General features: G+C 44.4%; 1 protein-coding gene across 1 annotated transcript; it reads right to left on the reverse strand.

Annotated features, from left to right (window-relative positions):
- Positions 1-9,316: 9,316 nt before the first annotated feature.
- Positions 9,317-13,140, reverse strand: LOC5514253 (cholesterol 24-hydroxylase). Its single transcript, XM_001634408.3, has 4 exons — positions 12,229-13,140; positions 11,383-11,716; positions 10,694-10,766; positions 9,317-10,470 (listed from the first exon to the last, which is right to left on the reverse strand). The coding sequence occupies exons 1-4, from the start codon at positions 12,832-12,834 to the stop codon at positions 9,975-9,977; spliced, it is 1,509 nt and encodes a 502-aa protein (XP_001634458.3). The 5' UTR covers positions 12,835-13,140; the 3' UTR covers positions 9,317-9,974.
- Between the last annotated feature and the right edge of the window lie 317 nt (positions 13,141-13,457).

A 13,457-nucleotide genomic window follows, 5' to 3' on the forward strand; every position in this document is an offset into this window, starting at 1 on the left:
CGCAAGGGCTCACACACTCCTAAGTCTTTCTTATTGAAGGATCATAAAATACTGTATCATATGATACCAATGACTGTGCACCCCAGTCAGGAATTTCTGGCTACGCACCTGAGAAGTCAAAATGTATAGTCAGAGGATTTGAACCACCTTTCAAAAGAGTTGTTCTAGGGCTTTTTGTCAAATGGACTGATACCATAACCATTAGTTTCCAAATGGCGAATATTTCTTATTTAAATCAATCACCTGTAACCCTATAGAAACGTCACATTGCTGACATAAATACTACATGTTAGATACCTGTTTGGTGTCAAAAAAGCGTATTGCAGAAATTACCAGATAACGCGTACATTTTCGCCTAAAAAGACCAGTAATTAAGGTATTGGATACGCATGCGCGTCTTCTTAACATCACCACGGGGTATGCAGTAGGAGAAAATGGCGCAATGTTTGCAAATATGAAGTATTTGGTTTGCGCTGTTGTTAGTTTTCAGTTCACTCTCTGACACAGGGACCCCAGCAAAAAGGCAAGGGCGGAATGCAATTCCGTCCCCCCCCCCCCCCCCCCTGAGCTGATAAACATTTCAGCTCCTGAGACGGCCGGAGATGGGGCTCCTTGAAAATGTGCATCGGGCATCGGATAACGATTCTCGGGGATTGGGGATCGGATTAGGATTCTCGGAAAACGAGAAAGATTTTCAAGCCTTTTCGCTATTTGAATCCAAGCGCCGCGTTTCTTTGCATATACACACCAACGCGCAATTTACAGTGTAGTGGTAGAAATCAAATTCTTCAACACATTCATGCTCTTCAAAGCTCGTCTACTAACCTGGGCACCAGAGCCTCCAGACTTCTCTCGTTCAGTAACAAACCCGGAGAATCCTAATCCGATCCCCAATAATCCTGATTTTATAAAGTTTATCCAATTCAACGCGCTAGGCATAATAAATTATGTATATAAAAAAGAGAATATGTTTATAACTAGAAGTTCTCATAGAGAAGTGAGAACTCAAGTAACTCAGATTTGCTGGTCATTCCAAAATCAATAAATCAGTAAAATCAATAAATTGATAGATTTGCCTGGGGCAGTTGGCAGATTTTCCATTCATGAGCCATATTCATACAAGACCCACTTTTCTTTGCAGCCACTGTCTTGGCTGATCACTAAACCTTTGTTTCATGGTTTCTCTATTTGTTTTATAAGAGAAAAGAAACAATGTGTCGCCGGGATGTATTTTGGTTATTTCATTCCCATGTTTGACAATACAAAGGATAATATATAGATTTAGGCATTGCCTAAATGCATAGATGACGTCACGTGACCATCACATTACACCCCATATAAAACACCATCCACCTACCGAGTTTGGTTGTGAAAAAATGTTTCTTTCAAGAGATATGAATGTTTTTGCTTTTAATCGTTTTTTACTTCAAGTGACGTCATCGATGACGTCACACAACATGTGACCATATTGTTGCATCCCCCTTGACAAGTACATGACATCTACCGAGTTTGGTTGCCATACGATGCTTCCTTCGTGAAATATAAATATTTCTTCTTTTGATGACGTCAGCATATTTTGCTTCTAGTGACGTCATCGATGACATCACAAATCATGTGACCACAGTGTTGCCATATGATGTTTTCTTCGTGAAATATAAATATTTATTACTTTGGTGACGTCAGCATATTTTGCTTCTAGTGACGTCATAAGAACGTCACAAATCATGTGACCACAGTTTTGCACCTCATTGGACATATACATGACACCTGCCATGTTTGGTTGTCATACGATGCCTTTTGGGGACGAACGGACATCGCGTCACGAAGTTTTAAAATACGCAATTCAAATATTGGAAAAATATCTTTATTAACCTTCTCTCTTGTGCTTTAAAATGTAACTTTGCTAAGGGTGGATTAAAAGCACTCCAACATATTTGAAAACATTCTGAGTACATTATTTTATTATACAGTTAAGAACCACATATAAGAACCTAGAATGAACCTGTTAACCTAAAATTATCAAATTAGAATCCTTTTTATAAGCATCTATTAAGCGTATAATTTGAAATAGGTTGAAATAGGAAAATTGATTCCTAAATAGTTTTAAATATGATCTAAAGGATCATATAGGAGACCTGTTTTTGTTTTTTTATAATTAACTTACTACCTCAATGAGTCATTAATAGCAAGAGACTATTTATGAACATAAATAGCCTAAATGTCACTAACCACACATTATACAAGAACCTGTCAGGCTAACTTGGAAAAAATTGGTTTTTTACTTTTATAACTCTTGTTCAGTTTTTAGAACAATTTTTCCATTAAAATATTATCTTACATTTTGTTACTTTATATGTGTTTATTTTTGGTGACCTACATCAAATACCAATGACTTATATGTACATCCTTCCCTGGGTCATTCCTCTTAGCCAGCAGCTTGTGTCTCAGCTTGATTTCAGAATCTTGCTGAGATTAACCTAAAGAAGTTTGGAGAAAAGCATTAAAGAAAAAACTGATAATTTCTTACGATACAAATATTATACCACAAAAACCTAATTCATAAAACCTAAAAATAGGATACAAAAATAGGATTGTGTTGTGATCAGAAGCATTTTATCTGTACTCGAGTCTAGAGAAATGATTATGTTAGTGCAGAAAATTTGTGCACGAAAAGTGGCGGATTGATTTTGTACAGTTACAGTTGGCTCATACGCCAACAAGTCTATACTACCAGACCATCTCACACGCCAACAGGTGCGTACTACCAGACCAACTCATACGCCAACTGGTGCGTACTACCAGACCAGCTCACACGCCAACGGGTGCGTACTACCAGACCGTCTCACACGCCAACAGGTGCGTACCACCAGACCATCTCATACGCCAACAGGTGCGTACTACCAGACCATCTCATACGCGAACAGGTGTGTACTACCAGACCATCTCACACGCCAACAGGTGCGTACTACCAGACCAACTCATACGCCAATAGGTGCGTTCTACCAAACCATCGCATACGCCAACAGGTGCGTACTACCAGACCATCTCATACGCCAACAGGTGCGTACTACCAGACCATCTCATACGCCAACAGGTGCGTACTACCAGACCATCTCACACGCCAACAGGTGCGTACTACCAGACAATCTCATACGCCAACAGGTGCGTACTACCAGACCATCTCACACGCCAACAGGTGCGTACTACCAGACCATCTCACACGCCAACAGGTGTGTACTACCAGACCATCTCACACGCCAACAGGTGCGTACTACCAGACCAACTCATACGCCAATAGGTGCGTTCTACCAAACCATCGCATACGCCAACAGGTGCATACTACCAGACCAACTCATACGCCAACAGGTGCGTTCTACCAGACCATCTCATACGCCAACAGGTGCGTACTACCACACCATCTCACACGCCAACGGGTGCGTACTACCAGGCCATCTCATACGCCAACAGGTGCGTACTACCAGACCATCTCACACGCCAACAGGTGTGTACTACCAGACCATCTCACACGCCAACAGGTGCGTACTACCAGACCAACTCATACGCCAATAGGTGCGTTCTACCAAACCATCGCATACGCCAACAGGTGCATACTACCAGACCAACTCATACGCCAACAGGTGCGTTCTACCAGACCATCTCATACGCCAACAGGTGCGTACTACCACACCATCTCACACGCCAACGGGTGCGTACTACCAGGCCATCTCATACGCCAACAGGTGTGTACTACCAGACCATCTCACACGACAACAGGTGTGTACTACCAGACCATCTCACACGCCAACAGGTGCGTAATACCAGACCATCTTATACGCCAACAGGTGCGTACTACCAGACCAACTCATACGCCAACAGGTGCGTACTACCAGACCATCTCACACGCCAACAGGTGCGTACTACCAGACCATCTCATACGCCAACAGGTGCGTACTACCAGACCAACTCATACGCCAATAGGTGTGTACTACCAGACCAACTCACACGCCAACAGGTGCGTTACTACCAGACCATCTCACACGCCAACAGGTGCATACTACCAGACCATCTCACACGCCAACAGGTGTGTACTACCAGACCATCTCATAGGCGAACAGGTGCGTACTACCAGACCATCTCACACGCCAACAGGTGTGTACTACCAGACCATCTCATAGGCGAACAGGTGCGTACTACCAGACCATCTCATACGCCAACAGGTGCGTACTACCAGACCATCTCATACGCCAACAGGTGCGTACTACCAGACCATCTCACACGCCAACAGGTGCGTACTACCAGACCATCTCACACGCCAACAGGTGCGTACTACCAGACCATCTCATACGCCAACAGGTGCGTACTACCAGACCATCTCACACGCGAACAGGTGCGTACTACCAGACCAACTCATACGCCAATAGGTGTGTACTACCAGACCAACTCACACGCCAACAGGTGCGTTACTACCAGACCATCTCACACGCCAACAGGTGCGTACTACCAGACCAACTCATACGCCAATAGGTGTGTACTACCAGACCATCTCACACGCCAACAGGTGCGTTACTACCAGACCATCTCATACGCCAACAGGTGCGTACTACCAGACCAACTCATACGCCAATAGGTGTGTACTACCAGACCATCTCACACGCCAACAGGTGCGTACTACCAGACCATCTCATACGCCAACAGGTGTGTACTACCAGACCATCTCACACGCCAACAGGTGTGTACTACCAGACCATCTCACACGCCAATAGGTGTGTACTACCAGACCAACTCATACGCCAGCAGGTGCGTACTACCAGACCATCTCACACGCCAACAGGTGCGTAATACCAGACCATCTCACACGCCAACAGGTGCGTTCTACCAGACCAACTCATACGCGAACAGGTGTGTACTACCAGACCATCTCATACGCCAACAGGTGTGTACTACCAGACCATCTCATACGCCAACAGGTGCGTACTACCAGACCATCTCACACGCCAACAGGTGTGTACTACCAGACCATCTCACACGCCAACAGGTGCGTAATACCAGACAATCTCACAGTCCAACAGGTGCGTACTACCAGACCATCTCACACGCCAACAGGTGCGTACTACCAGACCATCTCACACGCCAACAGGTGCGTACTACCAGACCATCTCACACGCCAACAGGTGCGTACTACCAGACCATCTCACACGCCAACAGGTGCGTACTACCAGACCATCTCACATGCCAACAGGTGCGTACTACCAGACCATCTCACACGCCAACAGGTGTGTACTACCAGACCATCTCACACGCCAACAGGTGCGTACTACCAGACCATCTCATACGCCAACGGGTGCGTACTACCAGACCAACTCACACGCCAACAGGTGCATACTACCAGACCATCTCACACGCCAACAGGTGCGTACCACCAGACCATCTCACACGCCAACAGGTGCGTACTACCAGACCATCTAATACGCCAACAGGTGCGTACTACCAGACCATCTCACACGCCAACAGGTGTGTACTACCAGACCATCTCATACGCCAACAGGTGCGTACTACCAGACCATCTCATACGCCAACAGGTGCGTACTACCAGACCATCTAATACGCCAACAGGTGCGTACTACCAGACCATCTCATACGCCAACAGGTGCGTACTACCTGACCATCTCATACGCCAACAGGTGCGTACTACCAGACCATCTCACACGCCAACAGGTGCGTACTACCAGACAATCTCACACGCCAATAGGTGCGTACTACCAGACCATCTCATACGCCAACAGGTGCGTACTACCAGACCATCTCACACGCCAACAGGTGTGTACTACCAGACCATCTCACACGCCAACAGGTGCGTACTACCAGACCAACTCATACGCCAACAGGTGCGTACTACCAGACCATCTAATACGCCAACAGGTGCGTACTACCAGACCATCTCATACGCCAACAGGTGCGTACTACCAGACCATCTCATACGCCAACAGGTGCGTACTACCAGACCATCTCACACGCCAACAGGTGCGTACTACCAGACAATCTCACACGCCAATAGGTGCGTACTACCAGACCATCTCATACGCCAACAGGTGCGTACTACCAGACCATCTCACACGCCAACAGGTGTGTACTACCAGACCATCTCACAAGCCAACAGGTGCGTACTACCAGACCATCTCACACGCCAACGGGTGGCGTACTACCAGACAATCTCACACGCCAATAGGTGCGTACTACCAGACCATCTCATACGCCAACAGGTGCGTACTACCAGATCATCTCACACGCCAACAGGTGCGTACTACCAGACCATCTCACACGCCAATAGGTGCGTACTACCAGATCATCTCACACGCCAACAGGTGCGTACTACCAGACCATCTCACACGCCAATAGGTGCGTACTACCAGACCATCTCACACGCCAATAGGTGCGTACTACCAGATCATCTCACACGCCAACAGGTGCGTACTACCAGACCATCTCACACGCCAACAGGTGCGTACTACCAGACCATCTCACACGCCAACAGGTGCGTACTACCAGACCATCTCACACGCCAATAGGTGCGTACTACCAGACCATCTCATACGCCAACAGGTGCGTACTACCAGACCATCTCACACGCCAACAGGTGTGTACTACCAGACCATCTCACACGCCAACAGGTGCGTACCACCAGACAATCTCATACGCCAACAGGTGCGTACTACCAGACCATCTCACACGCCAACAGGTGCGTTACTACCAGACCAACTCACATGCCAACAGGTGCGTACTACCAGACCATCTCACACGCCAACAGGTGCGTACTACCAGACCATCTCACACGCAAACAGGTGCGTACTACCAGACCATCTCATACGCCAACAGGTGCGTAATACCAGACCAACTCATACGCCAACAGGTGTGTACTACCAGACCATCTCACACGCCAACAGGTGTGTACTACCAGACCATCTCACACGCCAACAGGTGCGTACCACCAGACAATCTCATACGCCAACAGGTGCGTACTACCAGACCATCTCACACGCCAACAGGTGCGTTACTACCAGACCAACTCACATGCCAACAGGTGCGTACTACCAGACCAGCTCACACGCCAACAGGTGCGTACTACCAGACCATCTCACACGCAAACAGGTGCGTACTACCAGACCATCTCATACGCCAACAGGTGCGTAATACCAGACCAACTCATACGCCAACAGGTGCGTACTACCAGACCATCTCACACGCCAACAGGTGTGTACTAGCAGACCATCTCATACGCCAACCGGTGCGTACTACCAGACCATCTCACACGCCAACAGGTGCGTTACTACCAGACCATCTCACATGCCAACAGGTGCGTACTACCAGACCATCTCATACGCCAACAGGTGCGTACTACCAGACTATCTCACACGCCAACAGGTGCGTTACTACCAGACCATCTCACACGCCAACAGGTGCATACTACCAGACCATCTCATACGCCAACAGGTGCGTACTACCAGACCATCTCATACGCCAACAGGTGCGTTACTACCAGACAATCTCACACGCCAACAGGTGCGTAATACCAGACCATCTCATAGGCCTACAGGTGCGTACTACCAGACCATCTCACACGCCAACAGGTGCGTACTACCAGACCATCTCACACGCCAACAGGTGCATACTACCAGACCAACTCATACGCCGACAGGTGCGTACTACCAGACCATCTCACACGCCAACAGGTGCGTACTACCAGACCATCTCATACGCCAACAGGTGCGTACTACCAGACCATCTCATACGCCAACAGGTGCGTACTACCAGACCATCTCATACGCCAACAGGTGCGTACTACCAGACCATCTCACAAGCCAACAGGTGCGTACTACCAGACCATCTCACACGCCAGCAGGTGCGTACTACCAGACCATCTCATACGCCAACAGGTGCGTACTACCAGACCATCTCATACACCAACAGGTGCGTACTACCAGACCATCTCATACGCCAACAGGTGCGTTACTACCAGACCATCTCACACGCCAACAGGTGCGTACTACCAGACCATCTCACACGCCAACAGGTGCGTACTACCAGGCCATCTCATACGCCAACAGGTGCGTACTACCAGACCATCTCACACGCCAACAGGTGCGTACTACCAGACCATCTCATACGCCAACAGGTGCGTTCTACCAGACCATCTAATACGCCAACAGGTGCGTACTACCAGACCATCTAATACGCCAACAGGTGCGTACTACCAGACCATCTCACACGCCAACAGGTGCGTTCTACCAGACCATCTCACATGCCAACAGGTGCGTACTACCAGACCATCTAACACGCCAACAGGTGCGTACTACAGTTTCTCCCGCATTAGCCTTCTTGATACTTTTGATAGACATTTTCTCAAGATTTTTCCTAAAGCGAGGTTGACAGCTATGGGCTATAACTTTGTGTGCCCTCATATATAGGATTATAATAATCAATTACTACCTCGCTGTTGGTCAGTATCATGAACTTTGGTAATGACTTGTATACCAGTTTATCAGCTTTATCAAGAAAATAATATCATATTTGATGTTGACAGAAGTGCCTGAAATAATCACAATGTTTGACATTAACTATCAGCTTCAATGTAGTCTAAGCTATTCTGGCAGTATTCATGGTATGGTGGCAGAAGGTTTTGCTTATTTCTATGTCTTTTGAAAATGTTTTACACCCATTATTAAGAGAAAAATATGTCTTCCATTTGGACTGTTGGTTTAAATACTGTGGCTATTTATTGTACTATCGATGGAATATTTAAAACATTTAAGTCTTATTCCAGAGGTTTGTTCAATATGGTCAGTTCTCTAGGATCTTGTGTATTGTTAGAGATTTTTTAGATAGTTTTAATAAACTATTTCAGAGCTCTCTATAATATTTTAAACTTATCTTTTTAAACAAAGGGAGTGGTCATTAATTACTGAGCGGCGGCAAATATGTAGGGGGCTCATATCTTTGGGCGCGGATTTAGGGGGGGCACATTTTGGGGGGGCTGTCATTAAAGGGGGGTCACATTTTTTGCGTCGAATTTAAGTCTGGTTTTAATATAATAGTGAGCAAGCAAGTCATTGTTGAAATCAAAATTTTATTCAGCTCACAATGTTTCCTACTATAGGGGCCGGGGTTGCAAATTTTTGGCGTCCATTCTAAGGAGGGTCACGATTTTTTGGGCTTGGATTCGAGGGGGGGGGGATTTTTTTAGGCTAGGGTTTTGGAAAATTGCCATAACACCCCCCCCCCATCTGGAGGTTAGAAAACGGGTTTGTATTGTAAGATGTTGCTGTGCTATTTCGTTTTATTCCATTTGCTTTTCTGTTGTTACTGTAATTCACAAACCCTAGATACAATTGTTAATCATGGAAATTATTTATGAGGTTCTAAACACTCCATCTTTTACAGACTTCACCCCAATAAACGCCCAAGCGTCTTGTTTTTAATAATACATCCTTGCCGTTGGTGTTAAGAGTAATAAGTCAGACGCAACTTCACTTTAGCTGTCTTCACTAGTCTATGTTTGGACTTCCCTGCTAGCATAGGCCTCTTTTCTCTGTATTTCGCTGGGCTGACGTTTGCGAGGAAAAGAGACTTTTCCTCATGAACGCCAGCCCAGCGAAAAACCGAGAAAAGAGGAATGTTCGGACAATAGCAATACTAAAATCTTGCATGCAAGATCTTGTTTACATTGAAAAGGTCCCTAAAAGGCCTAAAGACCTGCATAAACAAAACTTAGGAAATATCCTTTTTAAGGTATTGTACATTGTACATTTTATCATTATTATAAATATTATCAATATTATCATTTTTATCAATTATATCATTATCACTATAATTATTATTATTAGTATTATCATTATAAAATTTAGACATTCCACATTTTTCGAATGCCATACGCAACTCTGAGTAAGGACAGCTACAATAGGACTTCCATACCAAGTACTTCATCTCTTATCCAACGTACATAGCACTCCTCCCTTTGGCCTCATGGTTAAATGCAAATCATACAACAGCTTCTGGCCAGGAACAAGCTTGATCTTAAATTCCTGGTACAACCTGGCCATTATTACCTTTGCCTCAAACTCTGCAAACATTTTACCAATACAAGTTCTTGGACCATTAGCGAATGGTAGAAACATAGAACTTGTGATAGTGTCATCACTTCCTGGCCCAAATCTATGTGGATTAAATTTATCTGGCTCTGTCCAGACACCAGGGTATCTGTGTGTGGCAAATACATCCACTGCAATACCAGTATTTGCTGGGATTGCATAGCCTCCTAGCTCAATGGCATCAGGGGTGAAGCGTGAGAAACCAGGAATAGGAGGGTGGAGGCGTAGGCTTTCTTTCAGTGTTTGACCAAGGTACTGGAGTTTCCCGAGGTCTTGATACTCAACAAATTGACGAGATCCAAGCACTTTAGATATCTCATTCTGAATTCTTTAAAAATAAGAATAATTAATACAGTGATGACCATCCTACCATTGTTGTGATGTTTAAAAGATTTCTGCATTCTATTGAAAACGGACAATCAGGCACTAAATATGTGAGAGAAAAAAGGAATCCAAAGGTAGTACTATAAAGGTCACACTATTGACCAATGCTGAATTGAAAGTTCAGAATTATGTTAAGTTCTGAAGACAACAAACAAACAAATAAATACCTCTGCTCAATATCTGGGTTATTTCCAATCTCAAAGACAGTAAAGGCAAGAAGATTGGAGGTTGTTTCTTGTCCTGGATAAACAGATCAAATCAATTGTGTAATATTATACATAGTTGTAACTCCTTTATCTTTATCACCACATCATCATCATAATCACCATCATTATCATCATCATCACCAACAACATTTTCAATAAAATTATTATAAGCCATAACATTTTTTTGGAGTTTCAGAGAAATAGGTACATAAGATCCAGATTTTCAATGGTATAGCCATGCAGAAAAAGTATCAGTGAGAAATTGATACATTAAAATCCTGAATACAAGTCAAGAGCACCCATTTTGGGGGTTCAGGCTGGGTTCTTATATTGCAAAATCAGGCTGAAAGTTCTCTTTTTCTCTAACTGTAACAGGGCAGACTAAGTATGATAAAATAAAAGTGAGCAACTCTTTTCATCTACACATAATACAACTTTTTCATCTTCACTTAAAACAATTTGATAACATATTTCCAAATCCAAATACAGTATATTGCTTGTGTACACTTGATGTGCAATGCAAGTAGAACTACTAGCATTCATACTACCACTACCATACTATCAGAAATCTTGATTGTTGGACTCTTGGATTCTTCTTTAGACTCCACAGAAATGCTTTCTTTAAAGGCTATCATAACCATCATCATTACCTGCTATAAAGAATGTAACAAAATCATCAACCAGCTCTTCCATTGGAACATTCACATCTTCCTTGCACATGTATAATATGTGGTTTAACACATCCTTAGGCATATCCATTCCTTTCTCAATGGCAGCTTTCCGTTTGAGAATAACCTTCTCTCCAAATTCCCGAAGAAATTTGATATCCTTGATAACTTTCTGCTGGTAAGGATACATGAAAGGGTTGATGCGCCAGAAGGGGCTGCGGAATTGCTGCTGTATTCCCATGAGGGTAGAAGAGTTGGCTGAGGGGAATGGGGTGTTATCATCCTTGATTGCATCTAGGTCTATGTCAAATGCAACCTGCAAATATGGCCAACACAGTTTGAGGGCATTTTCACAACTTAATATGTATATCATACCAAAATGAATTGATTATACAGGATTTGCTGAGGGGGGTTTGCTGACACACTTCTTGGTTGCCAAGAGGGTGCAGCACCGGAGAATTCCCCGATTCTATCAACACTGGTGGCTTGCTGGTAAGTCTATTCACAAATAAATAAATCAACTGATTGATAAATTGATTGATTTTATTACTGGTATTTATGAATATCATGAAAATGGCCAGGTAAATTCAATGCAAAAGTTCCAGAGATATAAATTTTGCCTACATAGTAGAAGATCAGTTTATTAGTCACAATACCTGGAGCCAGTATAAAACTTAGTGGTTACTAATGTGGCTATACACATTCAAGGTTTATGTGTCATATTAGACAGTGACAAATAAGATTCCTATGTAACAACTGTCCTGTCTTTTAAAACTAGCACTAATCAATCAAAAATATCATGTGCAGCATTGTGATCATTCTACTTACTTTTCCAATAACATCCAAAGTTGTCCGAGACAGCTCATCAGCCAAGTCCACCTGGGTCTTCCCATCACTGATGAGTGACAGCTTGTCAATCATTCGCTCGCATATCACGTTAAAAGGTGACATCAAGTTCATGAGGTTTTTCCTATGAAAAGCAGGGTTTAGCAGCGTTCTTTTCTTGTGCCAGGCTGACGGATCAGGCTCTGTAAGGATTCCACGGCCTGTACATCGCTGGTTGTAAACAAACTGCAATTTTTCGTAAACTCGAGTCGACTTTGGAAGATCGTAAGTCACTAAGACCTTTTTTACCATTTCTGGAGATACCACGAATACAACAGGATTGTGGAAAGCCCAGAAGACAATAATAGGACCATACTTGTTGGTCCATTCTATCACGACTTCGTGTATTTCTCTTCCTCTCGTTCTTTCTCGCCTGATGTAGGGGACGTGGCCGAAGAAGAAACTGTCTCTTGGAGGTGAAGGGATGTGACTGTACAGCCGATGAACGTAGAATAAATAGCACGAGTATGCAAAAACTGAGCCAAAGATGGCAAATAGTGCAAAGCAAACTGATAAATACACGGGAAGATCGGTCACCATGTCAGTCATTGCCAAGATGCTTGAACAGTTTTGTGCGTGTTATCCGTCAATTTAAAACGCATAAATATTATTTCTCTGGACGAAACGGCTATGGTTATGGACGAAACGGTTTTGCTATGGATGGACTGATCTATGGTCGAACCGGTTTATGGAGGAAAAACATAGCTACCTCTACAAACGAGCGAAAATGCAAACAGGAAACAGGAGCAATCCGAGTAGGCTTGAGTAGTCAAAGGCCGTGATGGATGTTTTTGAACTGGGACAGTCGGGCTTCGTAACGGAGTCTGAGTCGTAGGCCTGGTTTACCACAGGTAGCCCAAGCTCTGTCAATGAATAATTTGAACCAACCGGCTCATAGCCTCCTACGCGCCGCTCTTGGGGACCACGATTCCTTAGGCCCCACGAGCGCCTGCTCCACAGAGCGGCAAAACGAATTAGCTATTGTCTTTACATGGCCAATCACGATCGAGCTATTGTTTGCGAACAACCAATCAAAACCCAGGTTAGAATGCCGCACCCTGTGTTCCCGCCAAAACAAGTGTTTCGATTTTCCCTTTTCAAATGTTGCAATAAAATGTCCCAAATATAAATGTGATAAATGGCAGAAACTCCTAAGAAAATTGTCGAGGCAG

The sequence above is a fragment of the Nematostella vectensis genome, chromosome 3 (genome assembly GCF_932526225.1).
Source record: "Nematostella vectensis chromosome 3, jaNemVect1.1, whole genome shotgun sequence".
In the NCBI taxonomy this organism is placed as follows: Eukaryota; Metazoa; Cnidaria; class Anthozoa; order Actiniaria; family Edwardsiidae; genus Nematostella; species Nematostella vectensis.

Excerpts from the sequence above, each read along its gene's own strand:
- LOC5514253 (XM_001634408.3), bottom strand. The coding sequence starts at position 12,834 with ATGACTGACATGGTGACCGATCTTCCCGTGTATTTATCAGTTTGCTTT. Across the intron at positions 11,717-12,228 it reads CTTTGGATGTTATTGGAAAA|GTTGCATTTGACATAGACCT; the intron begins GTAAGTAGAATG and ends CCATATTTGCAG. Across the intron at positions 10,767-11,382 it reads TGTTACATTCTTTATAGCAG|GACAAGAAACAACCTCCAAT; the intron begins GTAATGATGATG and ends CTGTTTATCCAG.